Here is a 22,492-nt window from a genome sequence, read left to right on the forward strand (position 1 = left end):
TGTGTGTGTGTGTGTGTGTGTGTGTGTGTGTGTAGAGAGAGAGAGAGACAGACAGACACACACACACAATGGTCCATACACCTGGGACAAAGGTCAGCCTTTCACAGAACTCACCCCAGCACCACACTCAGTTCTTTCACGTGCACACGTGTATGTCCCCGGAGATACTCGGAAAGCATTTTACTTTTAAGGTACATCTCCTGTAGTCTGTCTTCCAGATGCATGATGCACTGCAAAGTCAACAGCATTCACAATGAGAACTACAATTTCAGCATCTTCAAGAGTTGGGCTTCTCCTTCTTCACTTCTACAGCACCAGCTATAACCACTTTCTTTTCAAATAAACCCCCCAAACTACCAGCTTAAGTTTTTTATAACATGGTTATTAACATTTTTATATAATATCATCCTAGTATCTTTAAAGAAAAACCTTTTACAGAGTTGAAATCATTCCATAAGCATGAACATGCCTTGTCTTTTTGGCTTTTAAATTGTCAACTCTTTATTCTTGGAACCAGTCTGGGAGTCAATACCATCATCATTTTAGCTCTCTTGAAAGCCATATTCCTCCTTACATGTATCAAAACCCTACTGAACAGTGAGCTCTGAGTTGAAAAACGAATTTATTTTTGTACTCATCTTTATGTCTTTGTTCACAAAATTTCTTGTTAAGAAACTTGCCAATAATCTCATATTTAAGAATTCCTTACTATACCATTTTTATGGCTAATGCTTTAAAGAATGTTAACTTACTATTATTTACTTAACCATGAGGCAATCTACATTTGGGCTATAATTTTGTGAAAAATGTTTTAGTTCTTGTTTTCTTTCTATACCTCAGATTTATCTGGCATAATACATTCCCAGAAGCAGAATGATTGAACAAGGTCACTTCAGACTTCTATTTTGCTTTTGAGAGCATCCTTTAACTAGGTCTTTAATAACAAAAGGAGACAATTATTTGGGGGACATGTTCTCCCTTGGAACTGTGTTTAGCTTTGGTGGTTAGAGAACTGTGGCCATCGATTTGTGTCTTTCACCAGTAGCAAATGTTTTTGCATTTGGCAGACAGTGGCCTCAAAGTCTCTGAGAGACATCCGATGGCTTTGGGAGGGTAATTCCATCATACATAATTTCCTTCTACACCATTAGGCCTCTTATTTCCAAGGTAAAAAGATTAACAGATGCAATTGAGAATGTTGATTCTGTCCATCTGGGTTGATCAGTGATGGGGGAAAGTGTCCGTGAGGAATGGACACTTTTCAGTTTCTCACTGGCTAGCATTTTAGGTGCACTATGCTGGAATGAACCACAACTGCCTGTAAGAACTACTCAAGGCGGGGGATGACACCAATCTCAGAACCGTTCCCCTAAGTAAGCGGAGGTAAACGGCAGAGGGATTGCCTACCGAGTTTTGGTTCATTGTGGAGTGAAATACAAAGTTTTTAAATAAGAGTTACAAGACACCAAGAAACATTCAAATTATATTGAATTCTTTATGTCTAAAAGTGGCTTATGTATAGTGTTTTCAGTCCACAGAAAAAATGTACGATGCAATGTTGGGTCTAGAAATACACGCTAAATGTAGGAAAAAATACATTTACAAAAACTTGATGTTTAAAGCCTCATACTCAAATAGGATTATGTTAGTGGTTTCTCCTTCTTTGTAGGATTTTACTCCTGAGAGGATACTATTTTCAACTTTAAAATTTGAATTATTGTCTTCTGTGTACGAGTCCCTTGGGTATTTTCACGTAAGCCATGCTTAGATGGAGTTCTCTTGGATCTTGGTTCTGCTGGGTTACGTAAGGCATTCATGTATTACTAAGTAGTTATGTATACCTCTACCAGATGTCAGACAATGAGCACAATGTCTTAGAGAATCCGGTGTCAGCATCTGTACAGACAGCAGCCAACCACCATGGGGTCTAATGTCTCCTCCTTCCCTTACAGAAAAGGAAACTCAAGCCCCAGAGTAAGAAAAAATCAGAGTGCTTCTAGGAGAAAAGAAGATCATAATAGCCCTGAGTACTTCTGCTACCCCTGGGGACAGACATCCTGCAAGAGCATGCTTCAGTTAAGGGCCAAATAAAGACTTGTATGAAAGGCATTGCCAGTTTTACACCATAATACTGTCTGTCACTGACACATTCCAATAAATACCTGTTCACTGGTGTTCCAAGTGCTTCACATGTATTAACTAATTTTCCTAAGCATATGAAGCAGATTCTTTTTGTTTTTTGGTTTTTCAAGACAAGGTTTCTCTATGTAGCCTTGGCTGTCCTGAAACTCGCTCTCTAGAGCAGGCTGGCCTCGAACTCACAGAGATCCGCCTGCCTCTGCCAGCGCCCAGCCTGAAGCAGATTCTATGGTTCCACCAGATGTACAGGTTACACGGCCCCTAAGTAGAACTGGAACTGGCTCTCCTGCCCATCCGCTGATATGCTAAGTGGCTCTTACAGCCCCCTGTGCTGGTGTGGCCAGTCTGAAGAGCGGCACCTTCTCTCTGGTTCTCAGAGCATTCTCACAACAGGCCTGTACTGTCTTCATGCTGCAAACAAGAAACCTGAGCTCCAGAGACACTCAGAATCCGCCACCACAGAAGGGATGTCCCAAGGTCTTCCTCCTCTACTACACTGCCACTGCTTTCCCAACCATCCCTCAGAACACCGACATCAGAGTCTTCACTGTGTGTGGAGAGGGGTGCAACTGAGGATTTGGCCGTGAGAGTACAGACAGAGGACCAGAGAACTGGGAATCCGTGTATGAACGGATCCCCAGCTTCCCGTTTGGCTATTATACAGCTCTGTGCCGTTTCCTGAGACAAGGAGGGAGACAGGAATTTGAACTCAGGCTTGGCTGCAAAGAGTAACCCTGCACAGAAGGGGAGGAAGCAGGAAAGGCCGGCACTTCCACACAGCCTGTGTCCCCAAGGCCAGCACAACCTGGCTGCTCAGCTACATGCCTTTCATTCCTCTCCTTGTCGAACTTTTCTTTCTCACTTTCTGAATATCTCTTTCAACCTCTCTGTACACTTAGCACGTATCAAAAGGAATGTTACGTACATCCCACTGGCTAGGGGAGTGCTGGTAATAATTTTCTAGGACTTTCTAGGCTGCTTTTAATTTCTGCTTAAAATGTTACAAAAGTGATCATAGATCCCCCTTGGAAAGGAACAACTGACGACACCACGTTTTAAGTTCTTACCAAGTTCTCTCAAATTTGAACGGCTTCCATTCACCTGTGACGGGCTGTGAGGACGCTCACAAAACAGAAGAAACTACAATCCCCTCAGAAACTGGCCTTTCTCGGATCCGTCTGTAAGTTCTCTGACGAAGGATTTTAAATTTCCTTTTAGGCTCAACTCCCTCTAATCTACTTTACTATCTGCTTTTTCTGATGATACTGTCCTCTGCTCCATCAAAGCTCTACCCTGTCTGTGGCTTTGATGATGCATGTTCCACTTTTCTTTAATACTAACCTTCAATATATTAAAAACAATTTGAATTTGTGATATTTATCATCAAAACAGTGAATAAAAGTTATCCTTTAATTACATATTTTTTTGATGATAAAAAGACCAAATACTTACAAAGTCAGCAGGAAGGTGAAGCTTATAGAGCTGTAAAATGGACTGAAGTAAACAAGACACCTGATTAGAGACCAAGACATCCTGGCCCAGCTTCATGGTGTCCATCACTTTCCTCTGACTCGTGGCCACCTGGACAGTCCATTTGTCCGTGTCTGCAATGATACAGACGGCCTCGGCTATGGGCTCATCAAGCACTGGATGCTGAAAGAGAGACGCAGTGGGTCAGTACTCTCCAGCTCAGAATGGACAGAGTGTTTTGTGTGCACACTGCAGAAGCGTGGAGCTTCACAGCTACCCAGAAAGGTGTGCCGCCGAAGCAGCACTTAGACTAATTAGCTAGGAGCTGTGAGATGGCTCACAGGGTAGAGCCTGAGAACCCAAGTTCAGTCCTGGGACCCATATGGGAGTCTGTTTCAAGCTGTCCTCTAATCCCCAAATGTGCTGTGCTATATGTGTACATACATGCATGCATGCATACACACACACACACACACACACACACACACACACACACACACACACACCCCAAGTAAGTTAATAACTTTAAAAAACTGGTTAAAATGACATTTTTCTTAAAGTCATTTTCATAAAAATCTGAAGGCACAGAAGAGTTCACAGATAAGTAAAAGGATATGCTTTCTTCACATTTCCAATCTTTATGAAAGACTGTGTTATTTAGAATGAGGAAAATCAAAATAAGGCAGAGGATCCCATTGCCATTTCTCCAATAACAAGATTAGTCAAGATAACATTATATCCATTAGGGGTTTGGGAGATAGCTCAGTCTTGTATGAGTAGAATGCATATTAAAAAAAAAAAAAAGCAGGGATGGTGGTGTACACCTAGAATCCCAGCCCTGGGGAGGTAGAAAAAGAAGTATCCTTGGGACACTGGCCAGCCAGCCGGCCTAGGCTAACTGGTGAGCGCCTGGTCCTAGTGCGAGACCCTGTCTCACAAAACAAGGTAGACAGGGCTGGAGAAACGGCTTAAAGGAGCTTTCTGCTCTTCCAAAGGATTGGCATGTGGTGCCCAGCACCTGCGAGGCAGCATACAACGGCTGTAATGACCTCTAGAGGATCTGATGCCCTCTTCTGGCCATGGTGGGTACCTGTACCTGTGTCCTAGGTACACACACACACACGTATGCACACATGCAGAGAGAGAGACAGACAAAGAAAGAGAGGAAAATAAATCTTAAAAAAAAAATACTAAAACAAGCACCACCACAAGGTGGACAGCCATCCTGAGGAACAACACACTTAAGGCTGACCCCTGGCCTCCACATACACATGCATATACGTGCACACACACACACCACCATCGGTTCCTTAAGGGAATAACTTTAATCATTCAGCAAAGTGTCTTTATTAACTGTGGTTATATACACCAATCATTTTTAATAATCTACTATAACCAGGCTAAGGACTTATCTAGATAAGTCCAAAAGGAAAAAGTGTGGCTACTGAGAAGTATACTTAAAATGTAAGATACTTTATAATAAACTGTATCATGGGGTATAAACATCTGTAACGATTAATCTCAGTTGTCAACGTGGTGAGATTTAGAGCATGCCTGCCAGGGATTGTCTTGAGTGGGACACTTGAGGAGGGAAGACTAACTCATGACGGGTGGCACCATTCCCTAGGCTGGGATCCTGGGCTATATAAAAAGGGAGACACTGAGCTGAATACAAGCGTTCATTATTCTCTGCGGTTTGTCCACAGAGACAATGTGAACGGCTGCACCCAGGCTCCTGCTGCTGTGACGTCACTGCAGTGATGGACCGTAACCTCCAACAGTCAGTCAAAACAAACCCTTCTATTCTAAGCTGGTTTGTCGGGGTATTTTTTATCACAGCAGCAGAAACAACTAAGACAACATCAAAGAACATGGCCTCAAAAACATCTCATCTCTTAAAACCCGGCTTTTTGTTCTGTAGTCGTTCTCAAGGCAATGAACTCAGAAGAAGTAAAGCGATCCAAGATGGAAACTTGGTTGTTCTCCGGGTACAGTAGCTGGGCTAGGGATTCATATGTGTAACAAAAGTTATCAGCAGGAGCTGACGGTAAAAGCCTCTCCATGGATGATCTTTATCCAAACCTCAAGTCTCACACTTGTTTCTTGGGTGGGACTTGACAGCAACATTCTACAGGATCCCATCAAGCTCTGACAACATATAGTCACGGGTTATGGAAAGCTTCCGACTGGTCGGACAGTTGTTTTTTTCATCTGGAGGTATTTCTCCTAAGTTTCTGGGGGATAATTTTGAGATTTATTGCTGTTTTGCTTTTTTTTTTGAGACATGGTTGGTATTCTATATTTACGTCCTCAGAAAGGCTGTTTTTCTCATTAGTTTACATTTAAAAATTGATCTCAAAATTTGGCAATACAGATATACATATGTAGATGTGATGTTTCATAATAGAATAACTACATTTAATTTTATCAAATTAATGATTATGTTTCTACCATGAAGAAATTATTCCTTAGAAATACCAATCATGATGTTCTATTACAGTGTGGAATTTTCCTAGCCATATCCAAGTGTCCTATGGGTCATCTGACTGATACACATCCATCACTTTATGTTGGGAGGGCACTGGTATACTATTTGGAAGTTTGTTTTTTTGACTTTTCTGGATCTCTTTTGTCTTGTTTATTGACGTAATTTACACAGGTTAAAATTCACTAATTATATATGACAACTGGATGAGTTAATTAATTATGTATTGGAAGTATTTGCAGGACCCACAGCAGTTCCAGTTCCTTTGTAGTCAGTCCTTGTAATACCCCAACAACCATTAACATGCCTTCTAGAACTACTGTTCTGACTCTTGTAGAATTTCATATAAGATCACATGGTCCATAGTTTTTTGTATCTGGCTTTTTTAAAAATAGTACTTTTGAGGTATATTCTATTTTAGTTCCTTATTTTTATTTTTGAGCATCCTCTTATAAGAATACAGCACCATTTGTTTATCCAGAGATGGCGTAACTGTATTGCTCTTGTGGACCCAGGTTTGGTTCTTGGTTGTAAACTACTACATGGCAGTTTACAATTGTCTGTACTCCAGTTCTAGGGAACATAACATGCTCTCTAGACACCAGGCATGCATGTGGTACACATGCAGACAAACACCTATCCATATAAAATAAAAAATCTTGAGAGAGATTGTTTCTAATGTTTGGCCACAAAGAACAAAAGGGCTGTGAGCGCTCATATTTACAAATCTTGGTATGCACATGATTTTATTTCTCTGAATAAATGCTGAGGAGCGGAGATGCTGGTTCATGTGATAAATGCATGCTTAACTTTTTAAGAACATGGTTTTCCAAAGTGGCTCCATCGCCATCAGCCACACATTACAGCTTCTGTTATTCCATAACCATCCTGGTCTCGGACTGTATGTTTTTAATTGTAGCCATTACAGAGGGTGTGTAGTAGTTTAAATTTGCATTTCCTGATGAATAATGAAACAGTACATTTTCATATGTTTGTTTCTATGGTTTAAAAAACAAAACAAAATGATCAAAAAGTGACTGCTTCGCCAGCAGCACCTTCTGACATACTCCAGTATCCTGCAAGCACATGAGGAGGGCATCTCAACAGCACAGCTATCATAGGCCCGTGCTCCTCGGCCCCCAATCAAGAGTAGGAGGATGAGGGCGAGTTTCCAGAGAAACAGCAGTAGCACCCACTGCAAGGCCAATGCTGTGAGCACACTTTTCTAACTCATTTCCCAAAGGAAACCCAGTACTGGCCGCCTTCTGTCTTTATTTAATCCCATCCAGCATCCTGTGCTGACCATTTGTTGCTCTGAGCTGCTTAGCTGAAGTTCCAAGAAATTCATCCTAACTTCCTTCTGGATAAGGCCTGGCGAGTCAGTCTGTGTAAGCAAGCTCCCTCCTGTGTCAGGAATGCAATGCGGACCAGTCCTTCATCCCTGGCCACACGCCAGCATACCGCCAGCATACCGTGTTGAATGCATGCCAATCACATTCCCAGAGAACCCAGTTTAAAAATATTTCTGTGAGACAGGCTACTACCGTTGCCTGAATGATGGGATTCTAACGTGTGCCACCACGCTCAGCTTAAAAAATCTAGTCATTAAAACATGGATTTGAGCCAGGCGGTGGTGGCGCACGCCTTTAATCCCAGCACTCGGGAGGCAGAGCCAGGCGGATCTCTGTGAGTTCGAGGCCAGCCTGGACTACCAAGTGAGTTCCAGGAAAGGCGCAAAGCTACACAGAGAAACCCTGTCTCGAAAAACCAAAAAAAAAAAAAAAAAAAAAAAACATGGATTTGCAGGTGATTTGGGTCCCGGGTTCAAACTGACCCCAGCTTCCTATATGATCTCCCTGCTGCAGAGAAAGGGAGGGATGGTGTGTTGGTCCAAATGCCCAAGAGTCTGCATGGCGCCACCATCAATGGGAAGAGAGCTTTCAAGCAATGAAGAAGAAAGTGCAATCAGAAGGTTGCAGCAACATACATGGCCAGGACGGGCAGGGGAGTTGGTAGTATAAAATGAAAGTGACTCATTGAGAAAAAGAAACGCGAGGGAAGAACATGGGAAGTCTGAGTCCCTTTAGGTCATGGGAGCAAGGAGGAAGAACAGAGGCCGAGGCACAGGATCTGTGAGTGAGCAGTTTCCTCAGACTTCCTCCCTAGCACAGGAGCAGGCATGTGAGAAACAGTACTTCCTGAATTAAAGTAACAGGTTGTGCACAGGGAAATAAATGATGGAGTCCTGGCATCTTGCTCCCCCTAACAGCATGGGTTGGCTGTTACGTATAGACTCCAGCAACAGAAGAATGTTGAACACTTTCAGAAAAGTGCCTTAAAAACACTCCAAGAATTAGATACTCTAAGACTAAATACTTTACACTCAGTCCGTAAATATTTCTGTAGAGTTAGCAGCATGCATCCACTGCCAGCCATCACCTAGAACCTGCTTACTTATTTGCAGGTGAACAGGAGGGATCTTCTAAAGGAAAGACTCTAAAGATCTTCTAAAGAAATGACTCAAGAGTCAGGAAAAAGGATAAAGCTAGAAAACGGTAAAACATCACCCGCGATCACATTAGACGTAACGTGAGGGGACTGGACTTCAAAAGGGTCAGAGAGGGGGATGATGCTTAAGGTCTACTGATTCTGGAGACTGCTAGTAGTCTTTACAGAAGCAACCCTTAGAGAGAAGCCAACTGAAATGCATTATGATTGGATCTATAAGCCAACTGCCAAGCTTACAGACTTGGAAGAAGTCTAAAAATCCATGTTCAGGGTTTTTACAGTAATATGGACCTACACACCCCCGATGTCCTGGAGCTGAAGTAATTTGTGCTTTTGAGACATTTCCTCACTATGTAGAATCCAGTGAATTTAGGATTCGCTATGGGGCCAGAGTAGGCCTGCAACTTGTCATCTTCTTGTCTCAGCCTCCTCAGTGCTACGATTATAGTATATTCTTCCCCAAGTACATTTCTGTCATGGTGGTCTACCACGGCAAGAGAAACCCAAATAGAAAAAGGTGGCCACCATACCCAGCCCTGGTCCTTACTTCACAATTCTCCTTTGGGAAGATTCTATAATTAAAGCATGTATGGTACCACATTACACAAAGGAAAACTGAATTATATTGATGCTTTTTTATTTGTATTTTTTTTTTTTTTAAGATGAACTTGCTACACAGCCAAAGACTATTCTGTCACTCATTATATAGTACAGGCTGGCCTCAAACTTGTGTGCCACAATACCCAGAATTATGTTTCTTTTTAACATTAACTTTTCCTCATTAGCTATACCACCATGGTAGACGTTATTAAATAGATTTGGGCATGTTGAGACAGGGTTTCATGTAGTCCAAGCTGGACTTGAATTTGCTATGTAGCCGAGGATGACCCCAAACACCCCATCTTCCTGCTTTGACCTTCCAAGTACTGGCTCAAGTAGAATTTCTTTAAGTTCATACCTTACCAAATACATATATGCAGCAAACTGCTGTGGGATGTTCTCTATGCTGTCAATGTGTTGCTCTGATTAGTTAATAAATAAAGCGCGGCCAGATGTTCTTGCCCAGAGTCGCTGTGGTTTCTTGCTTCAACAGTGCTTGAATAGAACTGGGTGCTCGACCTCTCTGACCCCAGCCGGCTGCTCCGAGCCAGAACCCTTTGCAACCTCGTCACTCGGCCGCTCCAGTGTTATCGTGTGCCTCGTCCCACTGCTGCCATGACCACCGCAGCTCCCTCGCAAGTGCGCCAGAACTACCACCAGGACTCAGAGGCTGCCATCAACCGGCAGATCAACCTGGAACTGTATGCCTCCTACGTCTATCTGTCTATGTCTTGCTACTTCGACCGGGATGATGTCGCTCTGAGGAACTTTGCCAAGTACTTTCTCCACCAATCTCAGGAGGAGAGGGAGCATGCCGAGAAACTGATGAAGCTACAGAACCAACGAGGTAGCTGAATCTTCCTGCAGGATATCAAGAAACCAGACCGTGATGACTGGGAGAACGGGCTGAATGCGATGGAGTGTGCACTGCACTTGGAGAAGAGTGTGAATCAGCCACTACTGGAACTGCACAAACTGGCTGCTGACAAAAACGGCCCCCACTTGTGTGACTTCATTGAGACCCATTACCTGAATGAGCAGGTGAAACCCATCAGAGAACTGGGTGACCACGTGACCAACCTCCACAAGATGGGAGCCCCTGAAGCTGGCCTGGCAGAACATCTCTTTGACAAGCACACCTGGGACACAGTGATGACAGCTGAGCTGACTTCCCCAAAGCCACGAGTGACTTTACTGGTCACTGAGGCCGTGCATGCATGTCGGGCTGCCTTTATCTGTTCTAAAAGTCGCACCAAAACACCTGTTTAAGTTCTTTAATTTGTACCATTTCTTCAAATAAGGAATTTTGGTACCCCAAAATAAAGAAAGACAGAAAGAAAGACAGACAGACAGAAAGTGCTCATTGGCCAGTAGCCAGGCAGGAAGTATAGGCGGGACAAAAAGAAAGGAGAATTCTGGGAACAGGAAGGCTGAGGGAGAGAGACGCTACCAGCCACCGCCATGAGAAACATGATGTAAGATAGCATTAAGCCAAGGTATAGGTTTATAGAAATGGGTTAATTTAAGATATAAGAACAGTTAGCAAGAAGCCTGTCACGGCCATACAGTTTATAAGTAATATAAGTCTCTGTGTGTTTGCTTGGGTCCGAGCGGCTGTAGGACTGGCAGGAGAGATTTGTCCTAACCACCAGCAGGCTGGGACACAGAAAAACTTCAGCTATAGCAAACCCATACAAACACAGGTATGTAATAACACACATTGCTGGGCAGAAATTCTTAGGATTGAAACATTCTTTCCTAGGAAGAGGAATGAAGCTTATTAAGATTCACAAAACGAAACTTACAAGGCTCAGGAAGTAAATGAAATAAGCCCCAGGGAGCTCCTACAGCTTAAAGACTCTCAAGGTCCCTCCCAAGCAGCAATTGCTGGGGAGAGACGATGGGCCAGCTCAGCCTGGGTCCTGCACAATTCCAAGGTCGCCACTTTTATAGGCCATCAGCTCCTTAGTTAACAGACTGGGGATGGTAGACAAACCTAGCTTTTGGGAACTGCTAAGACCAAGGCTTATGCTCTAAAACTTCAATAATGACGTCATCACCACATGTTGAAGGGAAAGAATTCCATCTATATGTAGCTGGTACCTGTGGTGATATTGTGTTCCCTAATATATTGTGCACCCTAATAAACTTATCTGGGGTCAGAGAACAGAACAGCCACTAGATACAGAGGCCAGAAAATGGTGGCACACGCACCTTTAATCCTAGCATTCTAGAGGCAGAGATCCATCGGATCTCTGTGAGTTCAAAGCCACACTGGAAACAGCCAGGCATGGTGACACACGCCTTTAATCCCAGGAAGTGATGGCAGGAAGCAGAAAGGTATATAAGGCGTGAGGACCAAGAACTAGAGCCTCGATTAAGCTTTTAGGCTTTTGAGCAGCAGTTCAGCTGAGATCCATTCGGATGAGGACACAGAGGCTTCTAGTTTGAGGAAACAAGATCAGCTGAGGAATTGGCGAGAGGTGAGGTTAGCTGTGGCTGGTTCTGTCTCTCTGATCTTTCAGCATTCACCCCAATACCTGGCTCTGGGTTTGTTTTTATTAATAAGACCTTTAGAAATCCGTCTACAGGTACCCGCATTTACCGGAACCCTCCTACTTTCAGGCTCCAACTGAGTAGTATCTATGCCTATCATAAAAAAGGCACTCCAGTGTTTAACAGATAAAGTAAGTCTGCCACGATGTAACTCTTCTCCAGCCTGCCTGCCTCTTCACTGGAGAGCCAATCCAGCCAGGCCACCTGAGAGGCTGCCACCAGACTGCTAGTGCATTCAACAGGTGCAGCATATGAAGACTCAGAAGGAACAGCAATTATACTTCACACTGCTATCTGCATTCAGCAGAATTTTGCTCTTGGAAACAGGTGACTAACAGGTGCTAGTCCCTGAAGACTGAAGCGTTGTCACGTGATGAAGAGGAAAGGGTCAGCATGATGGTGCAGGGCTATATCCCCAACACTTGGTAGATCACGCAAACACACCTCACGGTCAAGGCCAGCCTGGGCAGCAAGCCAGATCCCATCTTAGATTAGGAGGAAGGAGGGGCGGCAGGAGTGGCAGTCACCCCGGACGGCGGGAAGGTCAGGTGAAGGAAGGCCTCTGAGAACCACACGACCCCATGAAGACACAGGGCATAGGCAGGAAGGAAGGGGCCCTCCAAGCAGAGCAGGACGATCTCGAGGGTTGAAAGCCTGGCTTCTTGTGCTGTGGCTGTAATCGCTGTCCTCACTGGGCTAATCTCCACATTCAGCCCATGGCCACCAGCTCCACTGCCTGGCTGAGATCAGCTTCAGTGTGAAGGTGCAGAAAGGTGCACAAGTCAGAGTCCCAGAACCAAGTCATGTGATCAAGTGTGTGACCACAGTGCAAGAGAAGGTTTGCAGCCTTTGTGGAGACTGACGTAAGTGTCCAAATATCTCGTAATAAAAAGAAAATGGGAAAATGATTTGAACTACATCAGAATGCACACGAGACATAAAATCTGAAAGCCCTTACTTAGCCTCCTTTAAAAAAATGAATACATAGCCGGGCAGTGGTGGCGCACACCTTTAATCCCAGCACTCAAGAGGCAGAGGCAGGCGGATCTCTGCGAGTTCAAGGCCAGCCTGGGCTACAGAGTGAGTTCCAGGAAAGGCGCAAAGCTACACAGAGAAACCCTGTCTCGAAAAACCTAAAAAAAAAAAAAAAAAAAAAAAAATGAATACAGGGAACTGTAGAGATGGCTCGGAGGTTAAGAACACTCTCCCAGAGAATCTGGGTTCAATGCCATCACTCACACAGTGGCTCAGAGCATCTGTAACTCCAGTCCCTCTTCTGGTCTATGCAGGAAAATCTCCATACCCATAAAAATAAATACATTCAGAAGAAAATGAATGCAGAGGGCTGCAGACCTCATGTCAACTACCACTTTTCCTCTTTACTATTTTAAAGAAAGTTCTTAGAAGGCATACCCCATGAGTTTCAGCTCCAACAACAAACAACAATGCTCTACACCCAGTTTTATGAAGTCACCTATAACCATCAAGCACTTTTTATGCACCAGACACCAGACGACACACTAGAATACACAAGAAGTGAGTTTTGCTTTCTGCTTCAAGGCAACTGCAGGACTATGCAAAGAACAGATACATGCTTGTAGATGGTGTGAGCGTGTGTACATAGTGATGTATGTGTATGAAGCTGTGTGTACATACATACTCACAATACAAAGGTCTCACTAAACAATAACCCTGATTATCTATCTGTAAGGATTTCAGTTATCTCTATTAGTAAAAAAATGGTCATCAAAATCCAGCCATAGGTCAAAACATGTAGTTTAAGAGTTGGAGTATGTATAGCTCAATAAGCATGTGCCTAGCATGTGGGAAGGAGGGAGGGGAGGGGAAAGGTAAGTGAGATTGGCATGGTGAAACATGCGTATAACCCCAGAAGTCGGGAAGCTAGCAGGAAAATTCCAAGTGCCAGGCCCACCTGGACTACATGGTAAGATGCGGTCTGACTGAGAGAAACAACAACAAAGCTCCTTTCCCTTAACATAGCCCTCCCAACACATCTCCTAGTCCCAGATGGGGCGGCATTCAGGTCTACAGCTGCAGGAGGCAGAACTGCCCCAAGTTACCAGTCTGTTCATCATTAACCTTGAGAGATGGAAACAACCAGGGCGTTCTAAGTAAGGGACTCCTCCAAAACAGTGTCCTTTCTAACCTGTGGGTTCTAAGGCTGCTGCTGACCTGGAGCATTTAATACTATGCGCTACTTAAGTAATGATTTCTTGTCTGATGGGACAGGCTGTTCTTTTGTAGTCTAGCTGGTTGGTTGCCCACTGAATTAATTAGTATTCATGAGCATGTATCACAGCCAGGCTTTCAGCAAAGCTCCTTATCTGTGCTACTGACTCCTGTGTGATATTTCTGGAGCCAATCTGCTGCTGCTACTCTTAAAATTAAATGGAACAGGCTGCTATAGCCAACTGTTATTTATAGATTAGTCTGTAAAACGCCTGAAGCTTAGATCACTATTTTGTTTTGTTTTTTAAGCTAAAATATGATGTTAATTTTTGTCCTGATGACCTTACCTAATACAGTGAGAGATGCCAGCCTGCTCCTTGTGACAGGACAAAGGGCAACTTTATGTGCAGGTTCTACTAGCCATGACTAGCAGGTGCTTCCAGCGACCAATGCCCACAACCAAATAGTGGTAAAGACACTTGTGCATCTTTCTAAACTCTAACAGTCATTTTGATTGAACTAAAACAATGGTATCTACCTGTTAATAACACCTCATACTGCTTTATCGTTTACAAGGCACTTTCATTTCCTGGTTTTGGGTTTTTTTTCTTTGTTGTTGTTTGTTTTTTCGAGACAGGGTTTCTCTGTGTAGCTCTGGCTGTCCTGGAACTCACTCTGTAGCCCAGGCTTGCCTTGAACTCACAGAGATCCACCTGCCTCTGCCTCCTGAATGCTAGGATTAATGTTGTGCGCCACCACTGCCCCACCCACATTTCCTGTTTTAATAGTCAACATTTACTGGGCCCGTACACTTAGTAGTGTACCAGGCACTGTGCTTAACAATGTGGATTTTAGAATTTTCAAATTCAAATGACATCAGTTCAGTTTATTTCATAGGCTGGAAACTTACCCCGAAGGCCACAAAGCCATTAGGAACTGAGCTGTGATTCAAGCCTAGGAGGCCCAACTTCTCATACGCAGGCCAGAGGTCAAACTCAGGGGTTGTTTCTTGTGTCCATCCATCTTGTTTTCTGAGACATGTTCTCTCACAAGGACCTTATTAATGAGGCTGGGCTCGGCTGGCAGAGCGCTACAGGAATCTTCTAGCCTCTGCTTCCCCAGTGCTGGATTTAGCATGCCACCACACCCAGCTTTTTGCAGGGATGGGTCCTGGAGACTGAACAAGTCCTCACGCTCGTGTGGCAAACGCTTTGCTACTGCGCTGGAAAGCGAACTCTTAACCACTGCATTCCACTTTCCCTTTTCCTGTGTCTTCTAAAATCATCCTCGGCGGCGTGCCGCCAGCTTCCAAGTCTCAATGAGGAGGAACACCAGGACTCAGACCCCAGCCAGGGCTGCTGATATTGTCTACTGCCCACCTCTGACCCCAGTGTAGTGACTAACACTGGCAAGCTGGCGGCATTCGCTGGCAGACAGGATGCAGAAGAGAGACAGGGCCTCGTCAGGGTCCCAAGATGAGTGTTGCTGGCTTATGTGTGCGTACTCTCTCCATTCACAGGGAAAGCATAAGCAAAGAGAAGTGCACATTTAGCCGATAGGAAGAAGAGACACAATGCTACTTTGGACTCAGTTCTAGCAGCCGAGTAACATGCACTAGGAGGCAAAGAGTTCCACTGACAGACTGAAAAAGAACACCCGTCAAAACAGCCAGTGAAAACCTGAATCTTAGTACGTAAAAGGCAATGAAAGCCATGAAAAGGAACGGCAAAAAGCCTCTTCATAAGAGGCTAGATAACAAAAAGAGTAAAAAGGCACTCTTGATGTTGAATGTTCTAGAAAGAAATTTCCTCATGCTCCAAAGGAAACTAGTCTGCCATGGTTATACAATGTACATTGATGAAGCCAGACTTTACAATCTAAGCCATGCATAAGTCTTAAAAATGTCAATAACATACATCAATTGCTTTTAAAAAGTTACTCAGTATCTTCCTTTAAAAGGAATTATGAGTTTCAAAGCCTGGCATTAGACTGAAAATATTTATAAATCTCAAAACAGGTTGTGAAAGCAAGTGGTGCCAAGTGATTTACCCCATTTCTCTTCCACAAGTTCTCAGCTCCCACAGGCCAGGCATTGCTCTTGAATCTCTGCTTCTTTTCCTGACAATGTTCTCAGCTTTGAAAATCACTGTTCCTGCTGGGCGGTGGTGGCACACGCCTTTAATCCCAGCACTCGGGAGGCAGAGCCAGGCGGATCTCTGTGAGTTCAAGGTCAGTCTGGTCTACAAAGTGAGATCCAGGACAGGCACCAAAACTACACAGAGAAACCCTGTCTCGAAAAACCAAAAAGAAAATTACTGTCCTTTATGAATGGTTAATTCGTTTTAAAAATATTTCTATTTTCCACAGATGCTTGTAAACAGAAGTTAAGCCCTTTTTACAGTAAAAACAAAACAACATTGTCACACACCAGAGTGTGAGTCTCAGGGGCAGTCTACATGCAAGTCTATTTCAAAATCAAACTCAGCACCAACGTGGTGGTGCACACCTTTAATCCCAGCACTTGGGGAGCAGAGGCAGGTGGATCTCTGCAAGTTTGAGGCCAGCCTGGTCTACACAGTAAGTTCCAGGACAGCCCAGGTGAGCCTGTCTCATACAAAGAAACACAAAACTCATGATGGATGTGTCAAGTGAAACTGAAAGTTCACTAATGTGAACTAAACATATTAAGAAGTTATTAAATTTTGAAGATACTTTAATGAGCCCTTCATAATTTCCTAAAAATGCCATGTACATGGCTGTATTTTGTATATACTCCTATCTCATGATATGGGTGATTATACCTAATAACATCCAACCTCTCCAGATGACTTTATGATTCAAAGATATAAGAGCTTCTACAGTGTAAAAGTACTATTTTAAAAGGAAGAAAATGAAACATGGAAAAGTTTTAAGAGGAATGATGTGTAGACATGGCTATTTTCTCAAATATACAAATTATAGAGCCAGATGGTCACAATGAAAGTCTAAAATTCAGAAATAATAAATTGATGGCCTATAAAAAATGCCAAAATTTCATGAGTTGTGAAATTCAGGAGGTTGCTTTTCCACGATGGTTAGTAAGGGAACCTGGGCACTTTTGGGCAAAATGTGCTACAGCCGGTATGATCAATGTCACTGAGGACAACCCCAATAGCTCTTACAATGTGCTACAACCAATATGATCAATGTCACTGCAGACAACCCAACTATCCCCTATAATGTGCTACAACCAATATGATCAATGTCACTGAGAACCCCACTAGCTCATATAATGTGCTACAACCGATATGATCAATGTTGCTGAGGACAACCCCACTATTCCCTATCTCCCTATAATGTGCTACAACCAATATGATCAATGTCGCTGAGGACAACCCCATTAGCTCCTATAGTCTCCTGCGTCTCTGTCGGAGCAGAACTCTGGCTTGGTGGAGAAAAGGTACAAGGAGTGAAAACCCAAGTCCTGAGGAATCAAACCAACAGCACTGCACCACAGAATGCAAACCCCCAAGGGCTCTGCATACATGGATACGGGTAGGAGGTAGTGACACCAAAGGAAACAGGGTTCTTTCATGACCCCCCAACACACACTAAACACACAAAGCACAGGCAACCTTAGGACAGCCCAGAAAGACGATTCCATGCAATGAGGGCCCTGTGCTTATGCTATGGGGTGAATGGATGGACCAACCCTCTGAAATGGTTAAGAGCAAGTGTGCAGTATCTGTGGTATGTATGAAAAATTTTGTGTTACTTATAGATAACAGCAACTTCATAGTTTTATTCCAGGACTATTCTGGAGAGGGACAATGTCTGATCACAACTAGGCATAGTTGGGCAAGCACATGTATGGTGGATGGACCCTGCCCAGCTCCCAGGTACTTGCTCTTCATCTCTTTACCTCTATGGGATGTGGGATCATGACTGCTGCTTCCCATCTGAGCCCTTCTTCCTACTTCATACAAACATCCTCAGCCTGTTAAGCCTGTGTCTGCTGTGTGTCTAGGTGGCTCAAGGCCAAAGATAACATACAATGCCTTCTTTCGTACTTTTAAAAACTCTCTCCCCAAACAAACAAAAAGTGTGCAATAAGGAGATAACAAGCCAGGTTCCAATGATCTCAGTGCAACAAGGATTCTGCCTATTGCACAAAATACCATACGTTTCTAACTGCAAAACATCTATGCTTGCACATCTGCTGACTAGCAGCTCAATTAAAAACAGGTCCATCAGACTGACACACTTTCTCTAGGTGTTCATCTCCTGTCATACTGGAGATAACAGAAAAGCACTCAGCAGTAGCTACAGGCAATTTTCCAGTCATACCTGTAAATCTTTCTACAGCCATCTCCTCCCAGCTATCAAAGTGAGCTCAATGACAAATCAGTTAAAAAAAAATTGCTTTTAGAAACTTGCAAGGTTTGAATAATAAGCAAGCCATACACAACATCTCTCTGGTCTGCCTCCTGAAGGCATCTCACGTCACTCACCATTTGTGCCCTTTATCCGTTTGCCAGGCCAGCCCATAGCCATTCACCCCTACTTTGCTCTGCTCTACTCATCCTGCACTGGCCCCAGGAGGCTGACTGAGCTCTACGGAAAATGGGAAGCATCTGCCTTAGCTGTGCCCCTGCTCTCTGGCCTCGTGCAGAAGAAACTGGAGGGTGGAGGAGAGAACCAGCAGCCAGATGTCCCACGTTCCTCACTGTCCCTGCTCCAGGACTCTGCAGTTCTGGTACTGCCTGCCTGCCCTGGGCTGAGTCTGGCCCAGGTCTGCTCACTCACTGTCCCCGAACTCTTAACTACGTCTCATTGGTTGTCATGTCACTCTGTGTCTTTACAAGCAATCCTCTACACAGAAGCTCTGGGTGTCAACTGGAGACCCCGTCACTGGCCGTCCCGTGGTTCTCCACTGGGGTCACTTACATGCACCGTGTGGACCAGGTCAGCCGCCAGGCACTGCTTCAGCTTCTCGTCGCTGCCGGTTCCATGCAGCACCAAGTCCGGCATGTACGTAGCGCAGTAGCCCGCCAGAAGCGAGCGGGCAAAGTTTCTAACATTTGGCTTGCTGGTGCTCTGAGACCTAAAACAGTAAATACACAGTTAAAAGTACTCGCTTCTTGTTATTACAGTGGGAACCAAACCTCCAACGATACAAGAAACTATAATAGTTTCCTGTAGCCCATATCAGAGTCTATATAAAGAGATCATGAGAGTGAGAAAAAGGGGAGTTGGGAGGAAAGGAAGTATTTTTATTAAAAATGGAAGCCTGGAAAAAATACACTATTTCCATGGCTAGTTAAAACTTCATTCTGAAGCCAGATGTGGAGGTGCATGTTCTCAGTGTAAAGCTAGCCTAGGCTACATAGGGAGACCGTGTCTAAAAACTAAGGGATCTCTTCTTACACCTCATACTGAACATCCACCTGAAAGTCCATGTCAGAGGAATGAAAGAGGAGGCTGGGGTCATGGTGAACAAAGCACGGCTTGATGACTCTGACCCATCTGTAAAGGGAGGTGGCCGCCACAGTGAGGCAGAACAGAAGAAATCTTTTAATTGCAACTTACAGCCATCACAGACCAGAGAACCAACCCAATGGAGTGCTAATGAAGAGTACAAAGTGGTGGGAGAGAAGCCTCATGGTGGGTGTGATCATCACCTTAGAAGCAAGACATCCGAGCCAACCGTACAAATTACACACCCATGACACCAGATGGAACTCTCTCCTCCTTGCTACCGTGACTGCTGTGGCCCTTCACTCCCCCCAAATGTCTCAAGAGCTGCAAAGACAACCACCAGTCCTCTGTCCAAGAACAGAGCTGCACCCAGACTGTGAGCATCCTTGGAGACTAGACAGGCTGGTAATACCTCTAACATTTAAGAGAAAAACATGCTTTGTGTATGAAGTGGTTGTGGGTAGTTACCATGGTCGGTCATAGTGTCGGGCTGGGAACAGACTCTAGTTCCCTGTGCAGTGTTACCTTGGCAGAGGCAGCTCCACTTCCAAGGACCCTTCAGTCCTGTCACAACTGGGACCTAGGCCTAGCAGGGCTAAAGCACATGCTTCATTATCACTGTCTCCGAGAGCACTATCCAAGCTTTCATTCCTGGGGAGGTCTCCTTCGATCCTGAGGTTGGCCTTACCACGGGCGTCCCCACAGGGGACATCTGCAGCACCCAGCAGGCCACCCTGCTGTCTACATCTGTTTACATGCTCTGAGGAAGGTCTTTTCTTGCCTTTGCATTGCACATCTCCAGTGTGTTCCAGTGGTCTCTGGCCACTGCCTGCTGCACAGCTGGAAGGTGCAGGGCGGCCATGAGCTTGGCTAAGCTGTCCCCCGGCACCCGCCGTGATGTTGGCTTGGAGGCCTCTGTCCTCAGAGACACCTCCTCCTCCTGAGGACTGGTCCTCAGGAGGGGCAATGTCCTTTTGAAAGTCAGCTTTGGAGGAACACCTAGAGCCCTGTGGGTCTTGAGTCAGGCCAGTGTCCACGCTAGGACTGACAGAGGCACTGGTCCCACAAAACTGTCCACAGGTCTTTAACCGCTCTTCCATTTTTTTGGTGCGGCTTTCAAAGTCGGCCTCTGGAGAGACGGAGCTTCCAATGTGGAAGGTGACCTTTTCAACAGGAGGATCCTCCTGGGAATGTCTGTCAGGGCAGGGCCAGGCTGCTGACCTATCAGCTGGTTTCTTTAGCAGCTCCTCATGGACAGCATGTGGGTCCATCCTTAGTCTTACCCTGGGAACCTCAGAGCTGGGAGGTCTTGAAAAGTCATCTTGGGGTGCCTCTTGGTCATTCTGTTTGTCCTCACAGGCTATGCCTTGAGGTGTCCACAAACTGTCAGGTTCTGCCTCTTGGAACCCCATGCTACTGGCCTCAGAACTCTGCTCTGGCCTCTTGCATCTGTTTCTGTCAGGTTTGTGACCCAGTTCGCTAGTATCGGCGCCTTCTGGGATCTCAGCTACTCCTCTAGGCTCCAGGCTCCTTGTCTCAGCCGTCACTGGTGGTAGGATTGGCGGGACAAGAGCAGGCTCGTTTCTCACTGTAACTACCACATACTCAGATTCCTCCACCTCTCCTTTTTCCAAGGCTGTTACAATCTTGCTCCCATTTATATCTTGGTCATCTTCACTAGGATTCCCACTCCAGGTCAGCTGATTCTCTTGTAGTTCAGAGCAACGGAGAAAGTAGGTCAGAACATAAAGGATGCGCTGGACCAAATCCTTCTGCTTTCCAATCACCACTGTGCGGGTCAGTCTCACTGGAGAGCCTATAGCTCCATAAAGGTCACCTACAGGGTAGAGATGGACAGAAGACAAAGTCCTCCGGTGTTAGCACATACAGAATACCCGCCCTCTACAAGAACAAAACTGGTCATTTGTAACTTGATTCCCAGCCTCCAATCACTTCTTGAGGCACCAGATATAAAACTTCCAGGAATGGCCATGTTCTGGTTGCCCCGATACTGGACCGCAGGTCTGACAGGCCGAACAGGCTGCAGCCTAGCATCCAGCTGAGCACAGCAGAACAGGGCAGCAGTGCTGCTGGACACACAAGCCCCTCACGGGGCTCAGGTGGTGGCATGCTTGCCCAAGGAAAGCTGAAGCCACTGTTCTGCATCAATGACCAGACCAAGTACCTAGATATCTTGCAGATTACACGGATTTCTTGTAAGAATACAGTGGGAGTACATCACGGGGAGGACTGGAGAGAAGGCTCAATGGTTAGGAGCATATGCTGTGTCTGTTGAGGACCTAAGTTCAATTCCCAAGCACCCACGTCCTCGTTGGGCAAGGCTTCTCACAACCGTCTGTAATTCTGGACAGGCCATCTTCTGATCTCCCCAGACCCCTGAACTCATATGCACATACCCACACACAGATAAACACGTACTACAGACACGTAACTAAAAATAAAGAAGAATCCCAGGATGGTGAGTCTTAGGGTAAAATGCAAACTCAAGAATTTCTAAACTGATAAGAAGTAAATCAATTAAAATTACTTAATGAGGTAGTGTGTGTAGGATTCTCTCCTGGATTTACTCTAAGTAGACTCAGTCTGATTTATAAGAAAAACTACCTACTCATGAGTAACAAATATGCATATTTTTAAAATTTCGTATCATATAAGAAGTTGACAGGACACAAATCATGTCTTCTCAGTTATATTCCGGTAAGCTGGTTAACACAGGCTGACGAGCCAGTTTTGTGTCCAACGTGAAGAGTGGAAACGACAGAATCAATTCAATAGTGCATTACCAGTGCAGTCTATCACAGAACACACCGACATCAGTGTGTTAAGAAGGAATAACAGAACAGAAAGGGTTAAATTGGGAGTGAGGGGACAGAGGGCAGGGTAGAGGAGGGCGTGTGGGGAAAGAGGACTAAAGATCTTTCAAAACAGTCATATGGAAACCACACACACACACACACACACACACACACACACACACACACACACACACACACACACACACACACGTACGCACGCACGCACACGCACACACACAAAGGGAGTCACCTATAACAGGGCAACAATGTT

At 44.8% G+C, this 22,492-nt stretch overlaps 2 protein-coding genes and 1 pseudogene across 7 annotated transcripts in view; 2 read left to right on the forward strand and 1 right to left on the reverse strand.

Annotated features, from left to right (window-relative positions):
• CUNH4orf45 (chromosome unknown C4orf45 homolog) overlaps nt 1-3,584 on the forward strand; it is a 129,321-nt gene extending 125,737 nt beyond the window's left edge. Inside the window, exon 5 of the mRNA XM_052731307.1 lies at nt 1,953-3,584. Coding sequence (XP_052587267.1) covers nt 1,953-2,000 — 48 coding nt within the window. The 3' untranslated portion in view covers nt 2,001-3,584. The remainder of the gene's footprint in view (nt 1-1,952) is intronic.
• Nucleotides 1-22,492, reverse strand: part of Fnip2 (folliculin interacting protein 2) — a 118,633-nt gene that overhangs the window by 5,888 nt on the left and 90,253 nt on the right. For 5 of the 6 annotated variants that reach the window (XM_052731301.1, XM_052731299.1, XM_052731298.1 and 2 more), the window contains 4 exons: nt 19,931-21,242; nt 18,875-19,031; nt 3,592-3,792; nt 115-230 (listed from right to left, as the gene is read on the reverse strand). In XM_052731301.1, coding sequence (XP_052587261.1) covers nt 115-230; nt 3,592-3,792; nt 18,875-19,031; nt 19,931-21,242 — 1,786 coding nt within the window. Of the gene's footprint in view, nt 1-114; nt 231-3,591; nt 3,793-18,874; nt 19,032-19,930; nt 21,243-22,492 lie in introns of those variants that run through there. The other variant, XM_052731302.1, reaches the window with a different exon arrangement.
• Nucleotides 9,795-10,486, forward strand: LOC128105998 (ferritin heavy chain-like; annotated as a pseudogene).

The sequence above is a fragment of the Peromyscus californicus genome, unplaced genomic scaffold (assembly GCF_007827085.1).
Source record: "Peromyscus californicus insignis strain IS unplaced genomic scaffold, ASM782708v3 Scaffold_9__1_contigs__length_137607984, whole genome shotgun sequence".
Classification (NCBI taxonomy): domain Eukaryota; kingdom Metazoa; phylum Chordata; class Mammalia; order Rodentia; family Cricetidae; genus Peromyscus; species Peromyscus californicus.